The sequence below is a fragment of the Toxotes jaculatrix genome, chromosome 3 (genome assembly GCF_017976425.1).
Source record: "Toxotes jaculatrix isolate fToxJac2 chromosome 3, fToxJac2.pri, whole genome shotgun sequence".
Classification (NCBI taxonomy): domain Eukaryota; kingdom Metazoa; phylum Chordata; class Actinopteri; family Toxotidae; genus Toxotes; species Toxotes jaculatrix.
The window spans coordinates 2,193,575-2,219,625 of record NC_054396.1 but is presented as its reverse complement, the minus strand read 5'-3'; the positions used below and the strand labels follow the sequence as shown (position 1 = coordinate 2,219,625).

General features: G+C 45.0%; 1 protein-coding gene across 1 annotated transcript in view; it reads right to left on the bottom strand.

Annotated features, from left to right (window-relative positions):
* Positions 1-370: 370 nt before the first annotated feature.
* plxnb1b (plexin b1b) overlaps positions 371-26,051 on the bottom strand; it is an 83,265-nt gene continuing 57,584 nt past the window's right edge. The window contains exons 5-39 of the mRNA XM_041033839.1: positions 25,742-25,924; positions 21,441-21,569; positions 21,025-21,125; positions 19,264-19,396; positions 17,492-17,648; positions 15,118-15,226; positions 13,658-13,766; positions 12,265-13,227; positions 11,584-11,718; positions 11,360-11,482; positions 11,167-11,260; positions 10,781-10,944; positions 10,439-10,590; positions 10,239-10,344; positions 9,415-9,551; positions 9,110-9,286; positions 8,759-8,990; positions 8,406-8,648; positions 8,060-8,239; positions 7,770-7,918; positions 6,445-6,545; positions 5,867-6,084; positions 5,599-5,777; positions 5,444-5,510; positions 4,996-5,142; positions 4,689-4,854; positions 4,438-4,541; positions 4,235-4,319; positions 3,419-3,585; positions 2,961-3,121; positions 2,705-2,852; positions 2,494-2,558; positions 2,300-2,375; positions 2,129-2,203; positions 371-1,639 (exon numbers count right to left, since the gene is read on the bottom strand). Coding sequence (XP_040889773.1) covers positions 1,535-1,639; positions 2,129-2,203; positions 2,300-2,375; positions 2,494-2,558; positions 2,705-2,852; positions 2,961-3,121; positions 3,419-3,585; positions 4,235-4,319; positions 4,438-4,541; positions 4,689-4,854; positions 4,996-5,142; positions 5,444-5,510; positions 5,599-5,777; positions 5,867-6,084; positions 6,445-6,545; positions 7,770-7,918; positions 8,060-8,239; positions 8,406-8,648; positions 8,759-8,990; positions 9,110-9,286; positions 9,415-9,551; positions 10,239-10,344; positions 10,439-10,590; positions 10,781-10,944; positions 11,167-11,260; positions 11,360-11,482; positions 11,584-11,718; positions 12,265-13,227; positions 13,658-13,766; positions 15,118-15,226; positions 17,492-17,648; positions 19,264-19,396; positions 21,025-21,125; positions 21,441-21,569; positions 25,742-25,924 — 5,640 coding nt within the window. The 3' untranslated portion in view covers positions 371-1,534. The remainder of the gene's footprint in view (positions 1,640-2,128; positions 2,204-2,299; positions 2,376-2,493; positions 2,559-2,704; positions 2,853-2,960; positions 3,122-3,418; positions 3,586-4,234; positions 4,320-4,437; positions 4,542-4,688; positions 4,855-4,995; positions 5,143-5,443; positions 5,511-5,598; positions 5,778-5,866; positions 6,085-6,444; positions 6,546-7,769; positions 7,919-8,059; positions 8,240-8,405; positions 8,649-8,758; positions 8,991-9,109; positions 9,287-9,414; positions 9,552-10,238; positions 10,345-10,438; positions 10,591-10,780; positions 10,945-11,166; positions 11,261-11,359; positions 11,483-11,583; positions 11,719-12,264; positions 13,228-13,657; positions 13,767-15,117; positions 15,227-17,491; positions 17,649-19,263; positions 19,397-21,024; positions 21,126-21,440; positions 21,570-25,741; positions 25,925-26,051) is intronic.

Genomic DNA, 26,051 nt, shown 5'->3' with positions numbered 1-26,051 from the left:
CAGCAAGTGAAGCAGTGCCACCTTGTGGTCAATACAAGAATTCTTTACCAACCACGACATCAATACCAAAAAAAAAAAACGTCAGCATGTACCATTGCCTGGGTTTGGATTTAATACACTGTTCAAAACCTAAAAGGAATGTTAAAAAAAATGTACAAAACAGAAATACACAATAACACACTATGGCGCACACTAGGGTTCCACTTCATTAATATGAGTTTCTTTATGGAAGGAGTTTTGTTTTTCCTCTAACATCTTTCCAGTGACTTGTACACTATACACACATCCACATGAATAAGTATAAAAGCGAGAAAGTAAAACGGAGTAACGTGTCACTTAGTCTGGTTTTAAGTACCTTAAAATGTCCCACTGTGCAGGTTCTGACCTCCAAGCTTTAACGAAGGACAGGAAATAATTAACCAGAAATGTCTGAAATATCTGTGTGTGTGTGTCTCTGTGCTCCACACGAGATGCCCAGCAGATGTTGATGTATGTGTGTGAGGACAGATCTGAGCTGTGCTGCTGTACTGCTAGTGTCAGCTGACTGAAAGGTACACAGCAGTGTTTTTTTGATGGGGCAGTATCATCACGGAAACGGAGAGCAACCGATGCAGCACAGTGAGCGAGGTAGAGAGTGGCAGTGACTTAGAATTTATCATTTATCATTTATAATTCTCAGTAATTTGCTTGAAGTGAAGTGTTTCCTTCTAAAACATGTGAAAATGTGATTTTGAAGATCAGCTGACTGCATTGTCGAAACACTGCTCCCTGTAACATCCAAAGTGTAATCAGCAGTTACTGCACTACTTTGTACTAGTAACCAGAAATGTAAGGAGCAGATCCACAACCACGGCAATATGGATAACTGTGCACACACGCACACACACAAATCACCATACACACATACAAAATAACATCTGATTGTGCAGCAGCGACAAGCACACAAGGCATAAGAGGTACCTCTTGGTAAAATTTACTCCAGAGGGAAAATAATGACATTAAATCCTCCTTTGTGTTAGTCTCCAGATCACGTCAGCTGACTGTGGACCAGCTCGTTTCTTATACGTGAGAGCTGCTGTGTAGGGAGTCTGAAATCCAGCAAGTTTGTACCGATAAAACACTAAGTCTTCCCTCCACGTCTCTTCACAAACAGCCTGAATGGTCTCTTTTACACGTCCCCCTCGTCCAGGTTTATTGGGTGTCCACGTGCTGTCCCTGTTTCTACAGAGGGATCAGGGCCTCACAGTTTATGGCCTGCACAGATGCTTCCTTAGCAAACACCACGAAAGGACAAAAGGTGCTGGGATATGAATTTTAACGCCAACATCAATCTTCAGATCTGAAAACGTTTCTTAAAAAAACTCAGCCCCTCGTCTCCCATCCTTCCTCCTCAAAAAGAAGAGTCTGTCTTCCCAATTGTTTGTCTGCTGCTTTTCACTTCAACCTGCAAACTGCAAGTTTGCTTTTTTGTTTAATTTGCTTCCACACTCCCACCCCACTCTGTCTGTTGTGACACCAGCGGGCGTCTCCTCTGTCACAAGTCAGTGACTTTATTCTCCACAGCGGCGGCGATCTGCTGCAGCCTGTAGCCCAGCTGCATCTTCTGAGCCGTGGTGTCCTCCTCCAGTGCCGTGATGATCTGATGAGAGGATGGCGAATGGGTGGATGAAAGGAGAGAGAGAGAGAGAGAGAGAGAGAGAGAGAGGTAAAGAAGAGAAAAGGTTAAGAAGATATAAATGAATACAATAAACAGTCGACAATAAAGTCACTTTCAACAATAAATCATTGAATGAAGAAGTTGTGCTTCATTGTTTTATGAATAAAACACTTACTTAATATTAATTCACTGATTGTTGCATTGAAAACCACCAACAACAGCAAGAGTTTGTTTTCTTATACCACCACTGGGGGGCTTGTCTTATACACAGCCTTTTACCCACATCAGGCAGGAGGTGTGACTCAACTCCAGAATTTAATGTAAAGAAAAATCAGCACTGTGAACAAGCCACTATTAGACAGACTTTATATTGTGAATCATTTTTCAACTCCTCTGTTACCACATCTTTGCTCTGTGCCATGTTTTTCTGTTAGTCCTCTACAGCAGAACCAGACCGAGTGATAAACACACCTGGTCGTAGTATTTGTTGATGTACTTGTAGAGCTCGTGCAGTGCGACCAGGTAATTCAGCTCTCCAGAGTAGTTCTGAAACACAAACGGTTCAGGTTAGACGTCACACTGTGTGTCTCTGTGTGTATATTTGTCTGCAGTGTGGTCTCTGAGGTGTGTGGCTGCTCTCACCCTGGACAGTTCAGCCAGAGCAGAGTTCATCTCCTGGTCACTGGCTGAGATGGTTTGCCTGATGTCAGCATAGTACCTGCAAAATAACACGATCATGAACTTCACAAACGTGACAGTTTAAAAATGCTTCAGATCCATCTTGTGTTGTCCGAGGAGCAGTTGGCGATGAGGAGGAGGTTTAAATCTGAACCCACCTTTCTACCATCTGCTTGTATCGAGGGATGTCTCTGGCGTACAGCAGCTTGTTGATGGGAGAGTCCTGTTTACAGTGGAAAAAAAGGAATAAGAACCAAACACAGGAAGCTGCTGCAAGACTTACCAGAATGTAAATGAAAAAATTTAACACTAAAACTACCAGTTATGGACTGGAAACCAGTACACCAACCAACCACTAATCATCCTCACCCGTCCCAGTTTGTGCTCAGCGATGGTGCAGGAGTCCATGAATGTCTGGGCGATGACGGAGAGCACGGCGTCCACGTGGTCCGACGCCTGGACGTCAAATATAAACTGAGGGTTCTTCACGATGTTGATCCAGAAGCGCAGGGGGAGGCTGAAGACACAGAGGACACATAAATGTCATACCAACCTCCCCAGGTACGCTAAGATGTTTCTAGCTCAAGGTCAAGGCTGTGTGTGTGTGTGTGTGTATGAACTCTACCTGTTGGTCTTCCAAATATGAATTGTCTCGGGGTCAGAGATGCCATGTTGTCCCGCCTGGTCGTCCAGCAGGTCAAAGAAATATTTGACAGCCAGTGGGACAGGACGGCTGGTGCTGAGGATGACTGTGAACAGATCGTCTACGAACTTCTGCAACGTCCCCTGAGGACGGAGGAAGAGGAGTGATGACATTAATAATGTTCACATAGTTCTAAGAGCGAAGCATGTGTCAATCAATGATTGTGGACTTTGTGAGGACGTTCACTGGTAAAACATGATGTGACCATGGCAACATGGCCAACCCCCACCCTCCTCTTAGCTCTGAGGTCAGGACTTCTCTTTGCTCTCAGCAGTGAATGTGAACAACTCTTCAGAGGAAACTCTGTTAGCTATAAGAACGTTTATAGGAGGAGTCATAGTGGTGAGATAAAACGTGTGTGTGTGTGAGTGAGTGTGTACCTTCATGGACAGCAGGCGGGTCAGGTAGATCTCAGGGATGGCTTTGGCCCTCTCCCTCTCCCTCAGGCTGCCTCTGCGGTGTTTGGGCAGCTCAGGCTCCTCGCTGGCTTTCACCAGATGCCACAGCCGCACGCCACCTTCATCTGCATCCTCCAGCATTGGTGTTTCTGCACAGGTCAATGTTCATTTAACATAATTTACTGACCAGTTATGGTCTGCATTAGTTATGGTCAGATCAGACAACTCATTATTTTCAGTTTCTTATTTACAAAAAACACTTACAGGAATTATTTATTAAACCTGCTATGAATGAAACAACTGGGAGTGAAACGTGGATTAGAAAAATCCTGTTTTCAGCAAAATCACTTCATAGTTTCACTTTTTATTGTTGTCTAGTGACTCTAGACCACTCAGTTTACTTTAAACTGTGCTGAACAGTGTCAACAAACACTACAACTAATACAATCCAGGTATAAACTCCAAGCTAATTCAGCAACAAACAGTCCACATATCTACAGCCAAGTCCTGTTCCCCTCGACTCAGCTTATCTTGGATAACCATGACCTGGCTGACTGAGAATCTTCACAGACAATCAGCCCACATTAAAAACTGGGAGCTTCCCAGTACAGATTTCTTCTGCAGAACTCATCCAATAATTTCTGCTGTCAAAGTATTACCGGTGCAGTTGAACACATATATGGGAGGTTATTTTACTATTTTATTATTATTTCTTTTAGAGGCAGAAATTATTTTGAGGTAGCAGGGGACGAGATCTAAGATTCATTATTAGATTATATTGTTCTCATGCTAACTCACTCTCTCCTGCTACGTAGTCGTGGTTGTCGTGGTGAATGTGTTTGTTGTGGCGAGGGACCAGGGCGACTGTGGCACCGTCTGGGACCTGATGACCAACAGGAAATGTACAGTTAGCATTATACAGCTACCAACCACCTCTTTACTTTTAGTCATATTGAATTTTCCTTTAAGCGGCAGCGTGTTATTGAAGTGTGACCTCTGACCTTGTAGTGCTGCAGTGTGTTCAGCCTCTTCCAGTTGCCCTGAACCACAGACGTCAAGTCCTCGTCTGACAGGATGAGATGCCCGGCAACACCAGACCTCCACTCTGAGTGAAACACAACCATCAGCACAATGTGTGTAAACCCATTACAATGTGCTGGCTTGTTGTTTCCAGAGCGAAACAGAGTGAGATACCAGCTAAACTAAATATATTTAGGGTTCTAACCCAGAAGGGGTAGAAGTGGATTCTCACCTAGGTCCAGTGAGTCAGCGTGGGGTCGGTGGGAGAAGGAGGTGCCCTTGAACACCTGATCCAGCAGCTTCTCTTTCACCTGTGTGATGGTGTCACAGTCCAGCACTTTGGAAGGCAGCGGCTGGGACTCATTCACTCCTCCACCCTGCACTAACACATTCAGAGTCTGCAGAGGAGGAAGAGAGGGGTGAGAGAACGTTAGACTGAGACCTGAAAAAACACAATCTCCTGAAGGTCACGGGGGACGTCTCGTATTCTTTAGTTAGATAAAAGCAATAATTAGATTTAAATCCAGCGTCCTCCTCACCAGGGTCTTGTACTCCACGTCCTCTCGCAGTAGGCGGTTGTCATTGAGGGTGTACTTGGCCTTGCCGGTGACAGCGTCCACTGGTCCTTTATCCACCTGATGCTTTATGGCCCTGAACAACATGTAGAGGGACTCTCCCGCTGAGTCCTGCACACACACACTGAAGTTAGTTTGTACTGGCCTAACATTCTGCAGGACAGAATGAAGGGCTCAAACACTCTTTTATATCCTTTAAATTGATCAATCAGTCACTACTTTGTGCTGCAGAGGCTGAAAAGTCAGCAGATCAGTCTTTCAAAGTCACACTGAAGTTTCGATGGACAGACTCTCAGAGGATACACTACCTTACTAAAAAACAAAGTGTTACATCTGGTGCTCCCAAACATTTTTGGCTGAATTGTTTTATCATAGGCAGAGATATAAAATCAGGTCTGATGTGTTGACTGACCCTGAGGAAAGCGTAGAGGCAGATGGACATCCAGTTGGTCAGCAGCTTCTCCACCACCGTCTCTGTTCTACAGAGAAAAAACACACAGAGCTGTACAACTGCAAAACAACAACACCTTAAACCGACAGCCACACTGTTACTCTCCTCCTCCTTACCGCCGCAGCATCAGTTTGGGGTTCTTGGCCACGTACTGCTCCACCAGGTCATTCAGGAGAGTTTTGAGAATGTCAGTGAAATATTCGAGTTTGCCGTGAAGAGCCACCGTCAGCAGGGAGGCCACGTAGGCTCGGTCTCTGGGAGAGAACGTCCGCTGGCTCTCCAGGGTGTGAATAAACTAAAATGGGGAGACGAGGACAGTTTTGTCTCTGCTGTAGGTATGTCTCTACAGGGCTAAATGCAACAACTGATGGTGACAGTGACTACCTTGGTGAGGAAGAGTTTGCTATTGAGTAGGTTGGACAACTGCACCAGGCCCTGCTCCACCGTCTGCCGCCGACACTCCTGAACGTCCAAGTCTCGCCTCAGCGGAGACTCTCGGTGGCCCGGGAAGAAAATGCGCTCTGCGTACATCCGGTAGTCGAGGAAGGGGATACCTGAGCCCACCAGGTCACTGGACATGTCCATCATCTCTGTCATCAGGTCTGTGGCAGGGTGAGAGAAGACGGGTGAAAGGTCATAGGGTGATGCTCTACTTAAGCCTAAAGCTACTCCCACAGATTAAGTTTGTGCTGGGAGCTGTACTCAGAGGTAAAAGCTGGTAAATATTGACACTGGACAGTGCTGACAGACTAAAATAAAAGTCCTCTGCAGCTGCCATGTGGAACGTGAGGAACATTTGATCTGGAAGGTGTGATGAAATGGGATCACCTCACTGAGATATTGTGAAAACTAAGCTGATCTTTTGGCTTCAACAAACTAAAACAAACTTTCTGGTACTTCTGTCTCTGGCTCTCCTCCTTCCTCCTTAGCTGTGGAACTTCACTCCTCTCACGCTCCTTTACCTGTGAACTCTTTCTTGCAGCGATCTCTCACACTGGTCTCCAAGTTCTCCAGCTGGATCTGGACCTTCTTGTAGTCCCTCAGGGCCTGCTTACTCTTCCTCCTGACAGACACAACACAGACAGGACCAGAGCGTCAAGAGAAGCAGAGGAGAGAGGACAGGTATCAGCAGTTTTACACTGGATTAGTGGAAATCCAGTGGAGCTGTAAAAAGGCTTCATCAAAATAATTTGGCCCATAAACTCTCACCAGCAAAGATCAGAGTTTATCACAAGGTCAAAATGAAAACAATCTGATTTGGTAAAACAACCAAAGGTCACTATTCTGAACCCACACTTCCTAATGTGGTGCTTCAAACTTCAAGTGACTAAGTCAAAGCACCATCGTGGGGTAACACAGAGTCTGGTAACGCTGGCTGGTCTGTAACACAACATGAAGAATCAAACTCTTCAGAGAAGGTAAGATACTGTCCTGACTGTGTATTAGGACATGAATGGACTTTTAAACTCTCACTGGCTTCTCATGGTATATGCACTGTTAAATTTCAGCCTGTGTTACACAGAGAGGTCTGTTCTACAGTCAGACAGAGCAGCTGCACTGACTGACACAAGCTGAAGTTCTCCTTTAATTCCTATTAAATTCCATTTTGGCTATTTCAGATTTTATCCATGCAGCTGAGGCACAAAGGCTTAAGAAGTTCTCAACAAATGTTACCATCTGATTTACCACTGAGATCTACAGAGACGTCTCTGGACTTCAGGTCTTGGTTTTTGTCCTGTCAGGCAGTGTGAACTGTGGGACTTTAAATACACAAACAGGTGTATGTCTTTTTAAACTATGTCCAATCATTTCAGTTTGCCACAGGTGAACTCCAGTCAGGTTCTAGACACATCTAAAGGATAATTAAAACAAACAGAGTGCACCTGACCACAGTCTGGAGCCACAGCAAAAGGTCTGAAGGGTTCTATAAAAAATTCTAAAAACACATTTTCAAGTTGCAATCACAGGTTGTGTAGACTGGTATTCAAAATTAGAATTTTATCTAATTAAAATTAAATCTAGGACAGTGTAATGTGCAAAAGGCGAAGAGTCTGTTCCTAAAACCGCTTAAGTCTTGAGAGGACAGAATAAGACGTCCATGATCTCTGTGCATGTTCTATCTTGTGCTGCTGCAGCCTGTGTGGTAATCTGAGAGCATTCAGTTCAGACATAATAAACTGCCATCACACTTACCTCATGAGCGTGTGTTTGAAAGGGGCTTTGAAAACAGAGAGACAGAGACAGAGAGTCACACAGTCAGACACAGACATTCAGTCCACCCACTGACCTGTAGATGAGCACGATGATGAGGACAATGAGGGCGACTATGGATGCCCCGACCCCAACTCCAATCTGAGCCTCCAGGGGGAAGGTGGACAGGCTGAGGTTGTCGTACAGAACCTTGCCAAGAGAAAAGTTCAGGTTGCCCATTTGGACCTGAAACACACACAGACCACACACAGCCCTTCATTAAAGAGGCCTCCAGCAGCAGTGAGTGTCCCTGTCAGGTGTTCACACGCTCCCCACCCTCCTCTGCTGAGTTTCCTGTGGTTACGAAGTGAAAGCAGGTGAACTCACAGTGAACTCTGGAAGGTTGTCCGAGCCCTCTCGTTTCTTGCCGTTGGGTCCCGGTGCGGGCTGCTGAGGGGGCGGCTCGCAGTACAGATGGTTTTTGGTCAGAGTCTTGACAGCACACACACCCTCCCCGACCAACACCACCACCTCTTCCTTAGTGATGGCCAGGTCCAGGTCTTCTCCCTGAGAACACACAGGGATGGAACGGAAAAGTGTTTCTATTTTATCTACTTTAACTTTCAGTTCCTGGTGTTAGATTTTGATGTGTAAAGAAATATCTGGTTATGGTTTTCAGTTAGTAGAACTAAGATTTCCAGAGTTGCTGGGCTATCACCGCGTCTCCTCTCACCTCCAGCTGGATGAAGCTGCCAGGGTTGTAACGGTAGGCCTTCAGAGGTTCCTGCTGGTTCAAGCGGCGTAGGACGGGGTTGGGCTCGTAGCTGAAGGCCTGGGGGTTCAAACTGCTGAAGTCAAAGAGCAGGTTGTCCAGCAGGAACTCCACTGTGATCTTTGACCCCGAGATGGAGGAGTCCACCATCGGAGAGCGGCACAGGATCAGGGTGGACGAGTTCACCTCACAGCGCTCCGTGAACTGATGAGACAGGGAGGGTGCAGAAGAGACGTTCAGTAGAAGGACTGGTTGTTAGGTTTTCATCAGCTTTTAAATGAAGGTGTTATTCTGTCCAGCACACACACACACACCTGTTTGACAGAGCAGCGTGGGTCTCCAGGACAGACAGGGTCAGGAACCATTCTGACAGGTCTTCCCAGTGTCCTCTCCCCATCCTCCTTCTCCTCTGTGCTCCGCCTCTTTCTCCTCCTCCTCCTCATTTTGCTCTGGCTGACAGACTCAGATGGAGACACTGTCACCACCATCCGAGGCTCCTGCACCACGTCCAAGTTGTGTCCTGACACATAGATCAGTCGACCACCACTAAACAGAGAAACTGGTCTTTAAATTCACAATAATTCCGTTTTTGGCAGCTAACAACTTTCAAAAGTAGGAGACAAGAGGTGAAAGCTGAGAACTGAAGGTGAGACAGTGAGACTTACGCCATGAAGCTCTTGGCTGGCTTGGCGTGGGTGATGTTGGGATTGTGGGTGTAGAAGTAGGATGAGGTGTGGAGGTGACGCTGGCTGCTGCCATAATGCAGGGTGACCCGATGTTCTCCTGTCTTATTACTGCTGCCTGTCACACACTGCACACTGGACGACTGCACTTCTGATACACTGAGGAGGAGGAGACACAGGAGAGACAGATTAATAAAGGATTGGATAAAGAGTGAAACAGTTTTTTTCTCTTCCCCTTCTGGTACATACTCTATGTGTGTGTGTGTGTGTGTGTGTGTGTGTCTCACATTTTACAGGACACTCCTCCCACAGTGATGGTGAGGTCAGAGGGACGGCCCGTCAGCAGGTTCCGGCCGGTGATTGTCAGGGAGGTTCCTCCGGCCTTGGGCCCCCTCTCAGGCGACACCCCCATCACAAATGGGTCCTGACAGAGCAGAGGGGATGGAAGAAGAAAGTCAGAGCAGCATTAACCACACACAAACACAGAGGAACGTAGTGATAAACAGCTGAAAGGAAAAGTGTGCTTGCAACCAACACATCATTGGGTCAGTTTGGCAGTTTTAAGTTAGAGTAATGGAAACCCAAAGATGATGCTCAAGCTTTATTAGCACTAGTGTTACTATAGCATAATTTGTCCACTAGAGAGCACTGCCACTCTACTGCTGGAAACACACTAATCCCTGTGAGTTCACCCTATTCATCATGGCTCAGCTGGCTGCTGCAGAGCTGAACTGGTATAACTATATACCATGCAATTCTGAAACTGATGAACTGATTAGTCTGTTGGTCAGACAAAAGTAGCATTTTGAACATGTCACATGATTGGGCTGTGGGAAAGTTTTTCACTATTTTCTGACATTTGATGGACAAAATGATTAACTACAAAAGAAATTGGGACACGTTTCATTGAACATTTAAATTATTGTTAACTGCATCCTAAATCCATACTGATGAATGTTTATTTTATCATATAATGAAGTCACAACACACATGTTTTCCCAGTTTTTGTCATATGCTAAAGCTGTTTGCTGCTGCAACAACAACCCAGTTTTCACAGACAGGTCAACAAAACCTAATCTAATACGTTGTAATCACATTTCATCTCATGTACCTGGTAGGTGAACATCTGGCTGGACAGGCCAAACTCTCCTCCACTCACTTTAACAGAGACGTGGCCCACCTTCTCTCCTCCACTGGCTTTGGTCCTGCACACAATCCTGGAAAGACAGACATCATGTCAATGCTGAATTCAGCTGGACATCAGGTGAAACAGTTTATCTGCTCAATCCACATTTTGTTGTCGGTGTGTACCTGGAGGAGACCTCGTAGAGGCTAGGGATGACGGTGCAGGCTATGCCAGCTACTGACACAGAGTTTAGGATGTCTTCAGCCTTCTGGCCCAGGTTGGAGCCTGAGATGGTTACCATGGTGCCTCCTTCTAACAGGCTGGAGAGTGGCTCAATCTGAGACAAGGCAAAAAAAAAAGATTTACTTTTCAGGATGTTTGGTGTAGCTTTTCTATTAATGATTTATTTGTAAGTGCAAATTTACTTAAGTCTCAACTTAGAAATCATGACTATAAGCATCTCCAATCCTTTATTATGTGTGTATGGAGGCAAAGCGGTCAGTGAGAGGTCAAAGGTCTGTACTCACAGAGTGGATGACGGGGGCAGGACACGTGTTCACAGGTTCACTGCAGGATTGTGAATACAAACAACTGGCCTGAGCAGTGCCACACCACACACAGCCATATTTCTGGTCAGCTGTATGGCAGCGGCTGCAGTCAGACCGGCCCACGGAGCAGTTGTACAGGGTCACTGAAGGCACAACAGACAGAGAAGAGCATCAGTCCATGTTTAAGTGTCTTGCTAATGAGTGTTGATCGCAAGTGGTTGTTGGGTCTTTGGAGGAAAGACCAACATAAACACTCTAAGCGGATAACAGTCATATGTTTAGAGCAAAAAAAAAGGATTTGCCTTAGAATAATAAATCTAATATGGCACAATCAAATCCTAATTCTTAAAACACTTTGACCTCACCATAAAGATCAGTAGAGCTGTCCACATGGAAGGTGTCCCTCCTCTTCACGTACACCATGGCATTGTACTCCTCCACCGGAGCTGAATATGTGTACTGGACAAACAGCAACAGTTTCATTTAGAGACATATACTTAACTGTCACACAGCCACAGTTTAATTACAGTTACAACGAGTGACGGCACATTATCAGACCTGGTGCAGTTGACAGGTGATGTCAAAGTTGAATGGATTCATCTCGTCAGTTTCCACGTAGGCGTCCACCACCACCGTCTGCCCTTCAATAACCAACACGCACTCATAGTCCAGCTCTGAATCCTGAACACACAAGAGACAGGTGTTTGAAACATCACTGGGCAGGCAAACAGAGTCATTCCTGACATGTGCTGAGGCTGACACAGTGTGTGTGTGTGTTGTACCTGATAGAGGTGCAGGTTGCGGGCCAGTAGAGTGATCTTCCTCTCCACTCTGACAGGAAGCAGTGATGAACCCTGGACCTTCTCCACACAGGGACATGCTGAGGAACCCCAGCTGACATAGGAGCCCTCATCCCCCTGTTGTTGAATACACATACAGAAAGTGTAAACATCTCGTCTTCACTATCTGGTTATATTTGCATGTGCACACACAGACACACAGACACACAGACACACAGACACACAGACACACAGACACACACACACACACACACACACACACACACACACACACACACACACACAATATTTCCTCATGATCCAGTGAGGTGACACAGTGACACTGCAGGTTAAATGAACCATTTATTGTTTATAGTGAAGAGACTATATGTATTTTAATGTGATTTTCATATTGGCACTTGTTCAACTGTTCCCTTCATTAAGAACATTGTTTGTGCTTTTTGTTTTTTCTACACAAAAAAACACAAAGAACACAGGTGTCAGACAGTAGAGGAGGAGCAGGGAAACAAGGGCATTCTGGGAAGCTGGTTGGAGCTTTGTTCCCAAAGCAGGGGTAATAAAGTCCAGTCAGGAGCTGGGAGCGCTGGGAGGCTGCTGAAGCTTTGAGAGGAAGAAGCAGTAGAGAAGAGGAAGAAGGAGGCGAAAGGAGGCGGCAGAACTCACCGGGAGGAAGGCATCAGCTGAATCGTACTGGTAGTTCAGCTCTGAGTCAGTATCCAACAGGTGGGGATAGGATGGGGGGGCGTGGTCAACCTCACCGTCACCTGACAACACAGTGGCAGCTGAAAATGTGGCTGTGTCATTTTCTGACTGAGTAGAACCCTTAGCATGGACATCCACTTCTTCCTTTGGCCAGAGGAGCACCTCAGGGTCACCACCTGGGCCTTCTGCCTCTGCGTTTTGTGTGGGCGTCGGGATGGGTGTCTGGGTCTGGTCTAGGTAGAGGGAGGGCTCAGAGTCGGCTGGTTTGCCCGCAGGGAGAGGCGTGAGCAGGGGGAAGCCAGATGAGGCTGGGGTGGGAGGCTCAGCCAGGCTCAGCTTTCCTTCAGCTTCCTGTGTGTCACTCAGGGGTGACTCCGTCACCACCTCCCCCCAAGACTCCTCCAGGGGGGAGGAGTCCGGGATCATCAGAGGCATCACCGCGTCCTGTTCTCCACTTAGACCATCAGCCATGGTGACAGGCACCAACTCTGCAGCCGCCACGGAAACACTGGGTGTAACCTCAGTGACAACGACAAGCTCTTCTGCTTCAGTCTGTTCTTCCTCCCTGGTGTTGTCCTCTGGAGGTGGAGGCCTGGTCTGGGCTGCTGTGACAGGTTGCAGGGTAGTGGCAGGCTGAGGGGGCAGGGTGGTGGGCGGGATGGTCGGCTCAGGGCTGGTGGTGGTTGCAGGTGGAGTAGTGGGCATGGGAGGGGTGGTTGGCTCCTGAGTGGTTGCTACAGTGACAGGGGCAGCAGTTGTTGTTGTTGTTGTTGTTGTTGTTGTGGCGACAGTTGAGGTTGTTGTCATGGAAGGAGTTGTGGTGGTTGTCATGGTGGTGGTTGTTGGGGCAGCTGTTGTGGTGCTGGGTGTGGTGATTACTTTAATAGGCTTAGTCGGGGGAGGAGCCGAGGTGGGGAGTTCAAACTGGGGGAGGGGGGTGAGGGGAAATGAGGAGAGGATGAGACACAAATAAAAAAAAAAAACAGACAAAAGAAAATGGAAATAACCAATAACTGAATTGAAATGTGATGTTAAACACACAACCTGCTGTTATTGTTGTTTATGAGTTACAGATCATGTAGGCTGGTACTGACAAATGAGGCACAACAAAACATTTGTGAGCATTAATGAATGTATGTAAAAATACACTGTTAGAAAACATAACATTCATCCTTCCAGTGAAGGTACCTCTCTGTCTCATGTGATCAGAAAATGAACACATGAAAAGCGCAAGTCTCCACCAATGAGTGGTGACGGTGTGAAACTCCAGGATTCAAGTGTCTAAGTCTCATTCCTTTCCACCTCAGTGAGTGCTGTTCCTCTGCTGCTGTAAAACTACACTGCAGTGACTTACGTGCTGGTTGTAGATGATCACCCCCGTCTCACAGGTGGGCTTGTGGGTACACAGGTGCTGGTGAACACACCAGTTACAGCCCCACTGGCTCAAAACACAACCGCGGCAACTGCAGAGACAAATAAGAGGATGTACAGATCAGAGACATACAATAATATCCTCTGTGGATAGAGGGAGGTATACAATGAGTCAGGGTTAGAAGCTGTGAGGAGAAAAGTGCAGAGGTCTAGTAGACGTATTATGGGCTTTTTATCTAGTGAGACGCAGGACAAGAGACAAGGATCGATAGCCACAGGGAGGGAGATACAGCTACAGTGGGCTGTACCACACAGAGTAATCCAATTGCTGCCTATCTGCCCCCAGTGGTAAGAAAGGTCAGGGATCTAAATGAATTGAGCATCAGTTTCTTATCAGAGTGATTGGAAGAGAAGAGGACGGCTGCCGCAGAAAGAGAGAGAGTCTGACAGAGTGAGCATGTGTGGAAACACAGTGGAGGAGATCAGAGAAGATACTGAACAAGAGTTCACAGTGATGCTGAGAGGGTACAACATTCTCATCCACTTTGATCACGGCTCAGTATTACTCATTTTCTTTAACTCTTCAAAAACAAAGCAGCTTTTCTTCTGGTTCTCTTCACTCTCTCTTAGTGGAAATAGTCTCTGAATTGACGTCACCACCAGAGGACCCAGTCCTCTCTGACCTATGCTGTAAACTGTCCACTTTCAGCAGGAAACAGGAAACTTAGTGGGAGCAGAAAATGCTGCTGAAATCTGATTACATGCACTGGTTAGTGCAGCTCCACAGTGAGAGCTTCAGCGAGGTAAACGGCTGAAAAGGTGCTGCTCGGTGTTTTCAGTCCACTGCTCCTCTGTTACTGATTCATTATGTGCCAAGACCCCAAAAAACAGGACTGACTTCAAGATGATCACATACAATAAAATAATAAAAGATTTCTGGGATTTTTATAATTTCATTGGCAATGAAGCACAGCAAGTTACAGGCCACGGTTCAGTGGTTGTTCTCACACTCTGACAGTCGCCTCAGGGTCTTTTCATAAAGCACTGTCTAGGTGAGAATCCTCCAGTGAATCCGACACCTGTAACATCGCCTTTCTGTCTCTGTGACTGTTGTGCTTTTGACCCCATCCCATATCCGGAACCCTCTGCTTTTTAAGGATGTTTTTTAAGCAACATGAAAGAAGCGTATTTTGAGGACAGGGTCACAGGTTTGGAGAGCAGAATTTAAAGTAGAAGAGAAAGTGAGAAGAAAAACATAGACATAAGACAGACAGGTGAAGGGTGAACTGATGGAGAGACAAAGAATGATCCGGATAGAAGGGAAAAAGGACAGTCCCAGATAGAGGATATGACTTCATTACAAGATCTGCAAATAGAAATGAGCAGGGCAGGTCAGGAGGAGACAAGGAGAGCAGAACTCATAAATGATCAGTGGTAACTCACGGCATGCTGCCAGACAGCTGCTTCACAGCCATGCAGTCATAGAAGATGAAATCCCTTGCTGTGACGGTGACGTCGCCAAAACGAAGAGACAATGTGACTCTGACAAAGTCTGAGAACAACAAAACAGTGAGAGAGAGAGAGAGAGAGAGAGAGAGAGAGAGAGAGAGAGAGAGAGAGAGAGAGAGAGAGAGAGAGAGAGAGAGAGAGAGACAGTGTGAGGGAGAGCTGAAAACAACACAGGGTAACATCAGCTCAGAGCTGAGTAAGCAGGGCTCTGAAAATATTTGGCCAGGCTTCTTGTCTCTGATTAAGAAAGTCTGGGACGAGGGCGATGCTCCTGAAAACACTCTGAGGGAACGTGGGAGAAGGTTTGGTCCAGACAACCAAAACACAGAGGCCTAATAAACCCCATGTGCACCCTCCATCCTCAGCCCAAGACAGTGCAGACGTAAACACAGCAGGCTCAGGGCTGTGTGAGACCTGACTCCTAACAAACATGTGCTCAACACGGAAGAGAAACTTAATAAGCCGCAGGATCTACACTGCACAGTGGCACTCAATAAGGAGAAATCTGAGATATAAAGGTTTTGGTCTTATTTTTTTCATTTTGGGGACCAGTACCCTGGTGGACCTGGTGAGTATAAGGTTTTGCTATTTCTAATCTTATTCCGTAGTTCTAATGATCAGCTAGTCATAAGACATCCACAGACACAGAGTGACTGTCTCTTTAGCTGCTAAACGCTCTGTTCTCACCAGCTGGTTGCTAACAGTGTGTGTCTGCTGCTCTCTGCTCTGCAGGCAGCGTACAGTGGGTTTATCAGAGCCTGTCTGTGCTGAAAGCAGCTGCCTGATGCTGGGAGTGAGGTGGATGAGAGAGCTGCGACTGAACCCAAACACTGGGCTGTAAAACCATCTGCTGAGCTGAGGGGTCAGCTTCACTGTCAGGTGATGATTCTGCTTTTGCACAGTTACTGCAATTGGTGTTTGGTCAATGAAAAGACAGGCTTTTGCATTTGCTGCCTTCGTTCAGTTTAACTACATCATAAGTAACACCAGTCCATTTTAGCTCAATGTCTACATGAATTAGTCTCATGTTTCAAAACAAATCCAGAAGTAAACTGTTTAACTGGGGAATGGACTTTGGAATAACAGGCACACTAACTAATGTCAGACTAATGTTGACATATGTCTAAATTATGATGGTGAGAGTTCACTAAATCAAAACAGCTCAGTCTTATCTGGATGATTAACAGCCCCAAGCTTCACACATCGTCATAAGTGTGTCAAACACAGAAGCCAGAAGCTTTTTTTTTTCGGCTTTACGTGAATCACACAAATGACCTATGTTAGATTCAAAATGGTGATTTGAAATTTAACATTTCCCGGCAGATGAGGACGACCCAGTCTGAATACATTTCAGACTTGCTGCCAACCTGAAGTTAAAACTGTCTGATGTCTTTTTGTAAAACAGGCAGCAGTCAGACGAGAGTCTGAGCTCGAATTGTAAAGCAACAGTTGTCTTTACAGGCCCTCGGCTCCATTTTTTATTAAGTGAGCGCTGGCACTAACCCTCTTTAAGTAAAGGTAAGCCACAGCTTGATCCTTAAATACAGCCTGTGTGTCCATAGCTCAGTAAACCCCTATGGAAAAGCCCCGGGCTGATTCTGCCTGAGCCCTGCACCCTGAGAACTAAGACAAGCTGCAAGTTTCAGGAATGCAGGCATGGGAACCTCTGTGTGTGTATATGTGTGTGTGTGTTTGTGTGTGTGAGAGAGAGAGAGAGACAAATCGTTTGAATGTTTGGGTGAGTGTGACCTCTGCAGAGGCTTCAGTATGCATTTACAAGCCCCTTTAATCTTCTCTCATCATTGTCTCTGGCTCACTACAACAAATGAGCTGCTCTCAGCACGTTAAAGCATCAACCCACCAAGGCAGTCAGAGCACATCAAAGTACAGAATCACTACGTGGAACAGATTTATAGGAAGCTATATGTTTTAACCTTTGACCTGTCCCTGCCTCTTGCCCCAATGTCAGCTGGGACTGCCCCCCCCCCCCCCACCACCCTCCAACCCGGCAACCATCACAGGATAAGCAGTATAGCTAATGGATTAATGCTTTAAAATACAGATTACTCCCTGCTGTGTAAACTGGCTTAGAAAAAAAAATGGATTGGGTTAGCCTAGATTTCTGGAAAGAGGGATTGAACTGTACACACGTAAGGTATATCTGGACACATATATACGGAAACACACACACTTGGAGATTAATCTTGTTTCAGAATACGGACAAATCCTCCAAACACAAAGTTGAAAAGTTCAAACCAGAAATTAAACTCCAGCTTCATCCAGAAAGGCTGGAGTCTGGCACACTCACCCCGTCCTGGAGGAACCATGGGTACTCTGCTGGTGTCGGGGGACTGGCAGGTGACCCCAGTTTTGGTGACAGTGGCAGGACTGTAGCTGTCCTGGAAAAAGCAGGAGTAGGACTCATCCTTCTCTAACACTGGAAGGCCAGGGACTGACAGAGACACCTGAGGAAAGATGAAACAGTGACACTGAGTCAAACCACTGGTGGATCACTTCAGACAGAGCCACTGTGTATGAGGACTTCAGAAGTCCATATGGGGTCTACATATGCAGATTATGGGCTAAATGTAATGACAGCCAACATCCAGCAGCAGACTGGTAGAGACCAGACAAACACTGAACAGCGTCAGAATAACTGGACCAGGTTCCAGACTGCTGCAGTCAGAGTTATGAGACAGAAAACACAGCATTAGTAAGTCCACACCTGTGCTCTAGCAGAGGACAGTGACGGTCATAATGACAGTAAGTGATTAAACTGTCTGAAACATAAATCTGATCTGCTCACTTGTAGATGTCAGTGTGGAATAATGTGATTTGAAAACTAGATTTCCCTGGTTTCCCTGCTGCAGGATCATGAATCACACTGAACAGACCTCTAGACTTATTATACTTCATTATATTTGGCTCATTCATGTGATGTCTCCACACTGCAGTTCAAAGACATCCTCTGTCCACATCGTATGACCTCTACAGGGAAGTCTTTTCTTGGCTTTTCTGTAGATGAAGTTTCGGTTCAGTTTGCCACAGGTGGACTCCAAGTCAAGTTCCAGAAACATCTCAAGGGTAATTAAAGCACTTGACCACAGTCTGGTGTGTCACCGCAAAGGCTCTGAATACTTTTGTATATGACAGATTTGAGTTTTTTATAAAACATGTTTTCCTTTTGTCATTATGGGTTACTGAGTGTGGAATAGTCTGCATGTCCTCAGCTTTAATTGTTTATATCCATGAAACTCTGCATTGCTTTCTAAGACAAATGTGATGAAATCTAAGCCACAGTTACTTGATGTACACACTGTGGGAATGTTATTTGATAAGGCGTATTTTAAATGAAATGAGCTGCCTCCGTGGCCACTGTTAATACGTTTACACTGTGGACCATCAGTATGGCAGCTGTCACGAGCTGTGATGTTCTCCATGACATGATATACGAGCAATACGCAGTAAAAAGCCCACCTACCTTTTAGTCTGTTGAGCCTGTTAAGCCCCAAGAAAACTCAGGTTTGATTCTAACTGCTTTAAATTACACCCACTGTTTATTTCAACTTATTTCTCCTGTGATGAAACACAGCGTTTGCACTGTTTATATCTTTTGTGTCTCTGTTGCTACCTGGTGGCACCACCTCCCACACAGATCACTGATTCGATTCTTTCCTTCTACACCAGGACAGGTCTCTATCACTCTCACCAGCCAGCATACAGTAAATCTCCCCAAAGATCTGATAATGGGTTTGGTTTGGAGGAGTTGTGGCGCGATACGTGAGCCTGATCTTGACGGTGTTTTGGTATGTGGGAGCATGTACACACACAGAAGATGATCATGTACACGCTGCACCATCAGAGCAGGAATCTGAGACTTCTGTTTTGCAAGGTATTCTTAAGAAAAACCTGTCGGTGCTCGAGGTGGATAATTTTATCTTAATCAGCAGACAACACCAACCAGAAAAGATGTGTTTCTGTCAACAGAATCTGCAAACAAAGACTCCCATTGTCCCTCAGATCCTACAGGTACATTAGTAGTTAGGCTTTGCTGCTTTGTTGTTGGGCTTGCAGACTCACCATCCTGCTCTCCTCCTTGCTGATGTTGGAGGGGCTGAGGTTCTGGACGGTCAGACACTGCTGCTCCATGTCGAAGCTCCACAGCCACTGACCTGGCTGCTTCCCACGAGCGCACTCCGACTGCAACACACACCTGTGGGAAGAACACCGAGGATGCAGCGTTAAGTCATATAAAAGTCCTCAATCTCCATGTCTCTCACTCAGTATAACAATTACTATTATATTAAACCATGTGAGTCACTTTCAGTAACTACTGCAAATCCATAAATCATACTGAGACTGTAAACCTGCAAAACAGCTCCTTCCTGGATTGTTAATATGCTTTTCTAAGTAGCTGAGACGTCTGGTTTTCACTCCAGCTGGACTGAGAAAATACAGTGTTTACTGTAAAGAATGTGGGGAACAAGTTACAAAAAAAAATATGTGGACTAGGAAAGAAAAACTAATTTAAAAACAAGAATAAAGGTGAAGCCAGAAAAAAACAGGGAGAATCCAAGTGAGAGGGAGGTGGGCAGGCAGGTGGTGAGGCAGAGCAGGGAGGAGCGAGACGAGGCACAGATGGGACAGGGTGGTGGATTTCTTTCATCACACTCGAACACAAATCCACCAGAGCAAACTCAGTCAGGTCTGAACAACACGAGCGTCTGCTGATACTTCACTACAAGCTGCCATGCTGAACGTTCTCTTTTTCAGTGAAATTCTTTTAACCAGACCTGTGTGAATCTAAAGCAAACATTTCACATCAGCAGCAGCAGCTAATTCATGTAGTATAATACTGAATTTTGCATCTTTTATTATTGTACTATTGCCTTGTATATTATACAAAAGCAACAACAGAATAACATGACGTCAGTGTTGCTTATAATAAAACTTAAAATGTAGCTTAAAATAAGATGAGGTGCTTTAAATGAGAAACAAAAATCAAACATCCTCCTTCTTAGAAGTGAAAATTCAAATTCTCAGGCTTACAAAAGTCTCCTGATTTAACGGCCTGAGTCCTCGTCGGTCTGATAACTAGCCTGAAAATGTGGTGAGACTATGACTGCTGAAATGACACTGTCCTGCTCCTACAAATGAGCAGTAAAACACCACAGCAGTATGTGACCAGATGACAGTGGAGGCTGATGTTGGCTACAGTCAGAAACCTGTACAGATGTTGCTGCAGAAGTGACATGACTGAGTCAGGACTCTGGACTTAGAGCTCTTTTCTACTTGTTCTGCTGTTATGCTCTGTTTCAGCATTAAGAAGTACCATGTAATATTTGTAGCCTGATTCTGTTCAGGTTACAGACACTGGCTTTATCAGTAAGAATGGAACTCAGTAATATTCAAATCTGGTTACTATAGTTCTGCAGCTCTTTCTGTGGTAGTATATGTTATATATTTGTTATATTTTTGTTGAGCAGTGTAAAAATAATAATAATAATAAAAATACAGACAAAATGCTGCTCATATCATAGCTGATGTTTTCACGTGACTCATTTTGTCTAATGAACAATAAATCTAAACATACATTAAAGAGATTAACTAAATTAACTAAAAACAAACAGAAACAAATGGCTGCTGCAACCAGCCAGAGCTTCAGACTTGATCTTGATAAATGGTAATTACCAAAATTGTCACAAATTAATTTCTTAGTCGATTTGATGACTTGATTCACACACTATCGGTAATTAATCTTTTTTTTTTTTTTTTTTTTTTTTTTTTTTGCTAGATGAGGACACATCCAGGGCTGGAGTTCACTGCTGGTGTTTATCTTACCTTCCGTCCAGGACACACCAGCCACAGTAGGGGTCGTGGGCCAGCAGGCAGGAGTGGCAGTCCGGGTGCTGCTGGCACTCAGCCACCGGTCTCTTCTGTAGCTGGAACCGGGAACAACACAATCATGTTCAGTCATGCAAGCCATCTATACTAAGCTTCCAAAAAAATCTGATTAGAAAGAATAGGTGGCCCACTTTTCTCAGTGGAACAATGCAAAATGAAAATATGGTCATTAGAATAATCCCAGCTACAGACGGCCTGAGTGGAGGAGGAGGGAGAACTGGGGCAGAAATAAGATCTGTCTGAATTATTTCCCTTTAGCTTTATTACTACAATGCAGGAAGGGACAACCCATAAAACGTGACCTCCAGAGTCCACTTACTGCATGCTGCATCTCTGTGTGTGTGCAGACATACCATGTTGTGGGTCATGATGAAGAGATGCTCCTCCTTCTGGTCGAGGATGAGGTCCGAGCTGATGGCTGCGTTCTGCTGAATGGAGACGACGGAGTACTCCTCCACCTCGCCGTTTGGTCCCAGGAACACCTGAGGAAACGAAGCAGTGTTATGATCGTGTTTTAGTTAACAACCTGGAAATAATCACGAACTGAGCTGCAACTGAAAATGTGAATCAACTTCAACATTAAAATAGGTAACCGTGATGGAGCAGAGACTACAATCCAGCAAAGGTCCAGAGGAAGTGTAAGTTCCCTGGTTTGCCGTATGTGTTCAGGCCTGTGTGTGTGTGTGTGTGTGTGTGCGCACAGTAGCAGACACTGGAGGGTGTGATGAATATGATATGGTGATTCAGGCCGGGATGTCTCCCTGATGCCGGGCTAATCCGATCCTCCAGGTATGCGGAGGATTTGAGGTCAGCTATGCAGTCCAACACACTTCTCTCTCTTTGATCCCACAGTTTCTCAAAGACAGACTGTCCAGACTTTAATAACTGTCCCTCCAGACTTCAGCCTATCACTGAGACCACACAGACCCACTCAGAGACGAGTGATTGAAAGACACTCCGCTCTTCAAACATGTAAAGGAACAGGAGACCGGATGAAGACCAGGAGCTTTGTGTGTAAGTGTGGAGGACTTATTATTTCAAAACAGTCGCACAAAATATGAAAGCTAAAATATATAAACATAAAAGTCAAATGAGGAGTGGGAAATGTAAGACAGAAAGTTACAGTGGAAGCTACAGAACAACCATTGCATACTGAAGCTCTGTGTTCCTGCTCATCTCCCTGACCAAGGCCTTCAGATGCTGTAGGATACTACATTATTTTTATACATTGGTTTATTTAACAGAGACAGTGCACAGCTGTAAATGTGCCCAATTTAGCCAAAATGCTATAAGAGCATAAAATTATAAGAATACTGAGAAATAATAAAGAAGACAGTATTAATTTTAGTTAAAAAAAAAAACATCATACAAACCCTATTATACAAAAGAAAGGAAATGGGGAACATTACTATTAATAGAAATATGAGTTAGTTTGATTAGAAAGTTAGTTTGATGCTTTGTGTGATTTTTGTTGATTCGACAGATGAACTGTGTGCATCCATTTTCTCTAAGCATAAAAGTTTAGGAGCAGGTTGATGAATGTTTCCTGTTTTATTTTGTATTTTCCTCTCCTCTCGTTTCAGAGCCTTCACCTCAGTGACTTGTCCCTGGTCACATAAACCTGAGTACCTCTGCTCTGTTAATGATCAGATCATTTTTAACAACAGTTTGCTTCCACAGTTTTGTTTGTGCCGGATGTTATATTATTTGCTACTATGATGATTGAACAACAAGACACAGAAAGAACATTTGTGTCGTGTAGCACAGAAAAATCCACACAGTTCAGAGAGGAGCCCGTGTATACAGCTGAGACCGCTCATCCATGTGTCTGGAATTACACATAATGCAGGAAAATCAATGACCTTAATAGCTGCTTGTTCATGAATGAATGAGTGTAGTCATGAGTGTTTTGTCTGATCTGAAACCACATTTACAACAACAATAAAAACAGAAAACTGGTGTGGTGTGGTGTGGTGTGGTGTGGTGTGGTGTGGTGTGGTGTGGTGTGGTGTGGTGTGGGGGCAGCTCAGGTTGGGAGACAGGGTTTTGATGCCTGGTGGTTGGACTCTTCTCAAGGGTCTGGATCATGTAAGGAAAAGCTGTCCATTATTCTGTCCCACTGCTGTATGTATGTATGTGATGTCTCATAACAGCTATGTTAAATCTGACACTTTTACCTGTAACTTTGTATTTTTTAGCTCAGGTTACATCTGTACAGTCGGTGCATTGGCTGTTTGGACAAATCCACAGAGTGTTCATGGAGATCAGGCTGGTCATGTTATTAGCTACTGTAAGGAACCTTAGGGTCATTCTCTCCATGACAGCTGAGCACTGAACCACCCCTTAGTTATTCTGCTATAGGCCGAGGCTGCCGGGGGAACTCCCATGATGCACTGAGCACTTTTCCTCTCTTCCTCTCTCTCCTTTCCCATGAATTTATATCACATTGCTGCATTCATTAACTTTGTGTCTTCTCTCTCCTGCAGTTTGTCCTCTCTCCCTGTCTTCAAATAGGAGTTCGCCTAGACAAGGAGGTGATTGGAGGAACAGACCAGCTGCAGCAGCTGATTGGCTCCTTGCAGATGACTATGTTAGACATAAGGAGCCATGATGGCATGGCTCGCACTTGTTCGGGATCTTTTCTTGCTCCGGTTGGTGATTGTTCACTTTATTATTGTTATTATTATCATTATCATTATCTGGTATTAATTTCTGTTGTCACTGCTGATATTGTTCTATGTAACATTTTTACACACAACACATACATCTGTTCCTGGAACTGCTGGGCTTCTCTCAGTAACACTGAGATAACGTGTGTTATGATTTGCTGCTACATGAATGAAACCGAACTGAGCTGTCATTGTGCTATTTCTCCGTGTACTGGGGGCCTCAACCACAAGTCACCACTGCGAAAAAAAATAAAGACAGAGACGCAGCTGTCTGGAGGCAAGATCACAATCTGTCAGCTCCTGATATGAAGCAGCCTCCACACACTGTCGCTGCACCACTGACACTCTAACTGATACAGGTTTTTAGATGAGTGTGATGAGTGTGTGAGTCCAACACCAAGCGTCCTAAAAAGCTTTTATCCTTCCAGACACACACACACACTCAGCTGACAAGTTCTATTCAATCACAAATGCTTGTTGTCCCCTTTGCTTTTCTCCAACTGCTTCATCCACAACACAACATTACTTCCTCCTTGTATGTGACCAACTTCACCCTGACCCCGTCTGAACCCACACACACACACACACACACACACACACACACACAGTCCATATGTGACCCCTCTGTGACTAAACTGGGACCCCTACCTTCAACCGCCACACCTTGGAAATCGAACTGACAGCCCAGTGAGCGCGTCGCTTCATATGATCCGGACATCGAGCCGAAACGCTTACGGGCTGTTCACAATGACAGAAGAGTCCAGACGTCTCTGCTGAGTGACCCACGACTGGAAGCTAGGACTCCTTCTTTATAGCAGACTGAGCTTCTGTTGTTCATGGAGAAGTTCTTATTTACTGCTTCATGTCCCCCACCCCCCCCCACTCCCTCAGGCATGAAAACGCAATGAAGGAACATTATGCAAAATCGACTCTCATTGCCATAACTAGGGGTGGGCCAAATATTACTAACACTTCACAGTATAATGCAATTCAACACCGCCATGAATTTAAACAGCCTCTGAAATGACTGAAGAGTTGAATAAAAGCTGCATCAACAGAAACTGAATCTTATAAGCTATAAAAAGGCAGAGTCTACTATCCTGTCACACTGGCTAACATTAGATGGAAGTAGGTGTATTTCTCCTTTTTGTTTTTGTCCCAAGTGATTGTCTGGAACCAGTCAAGACATAAACAAAAAGTTCAACAGTTTTTCTGAAGGACACTGGTGGAAGACGATGACAGAACATCACGTGACAGAGACAAAACCTTGAAGGAACATCTTACTCCATGTCTATAAACAGGTAAAGGTTGTGGTTAATGAGTGAACCAATGAACATACAGACGTTCACCTATAAAAGGTCTGAAAAAAAGACTTAATGACTTTCAGCTGTAGAGCTCATGAATCGATGTGACATATGGTAAGAGCTTGTTTAAAATTTTTTTTTATTAGTAATGACTCAGAACACCAGAGTCTCTGAGGTAACAGCACCAGTGATACACTGATGGTTTTGATGGTCTATGTTTGCATCATGTACTAGACGAATTCCATTAGTACAAGAGGAATGTCTACATAAAACCATGGTTTGTTCCTTTAACAATGACTTGAAATCATTAATGCACAATCACCAAGATTCAGCTCTTGAGATTATTGCTGGGGTGTTGAGTTCTGCCTGCCTCTACACACTGAGACTATTTTAGACCTCCACTGGCTGGCAAGAGAAAAGATAGAGAATAGATAGAGAATAGATAACAGCTGGCATCTGGAGGTGAACAGAGGAAAGAGCTGAACTGGAGGTCTGCAGGGTTGACTGCTGCGTCTGAGCAATCAGGTCTGAATACAAAAATAATGACACAAGTTTTCGAGTATGCCAAATGATTACTTATTCCCACATGAATCCAACAATCTTTGCACAACATCACAATCAGCACATGCAGAAGATGCACTAGTGGATTTCCTTTGTGTGTGTGCAAACTGACGATGTTACCTTGTGCAGATTCCCTTTGGAGTCTCCCAGGAAGGCGATGGTATGTCCCGCTCTCACGCTGACGGACACAGCGGTGAGACGGGCAGAGGGGCTGTCCAATATGGTTTCTGCCTCCACGGCGATTCGGCTGGCCATTGGGCTCGGGGTGTGGTCTGAGCCGCAGGGGTAGGCGTCCAGGGTGTTCTAAAAGTGGGGATACAGGAGGGAGAAATCAGTGCATGGTAAAATGAAGATTAGATCAGAAAAATAAATAACACTAAATTTAACCATGAAATGTAACTAAATGCTCTACTGCCTGCAAAAAAAAAAA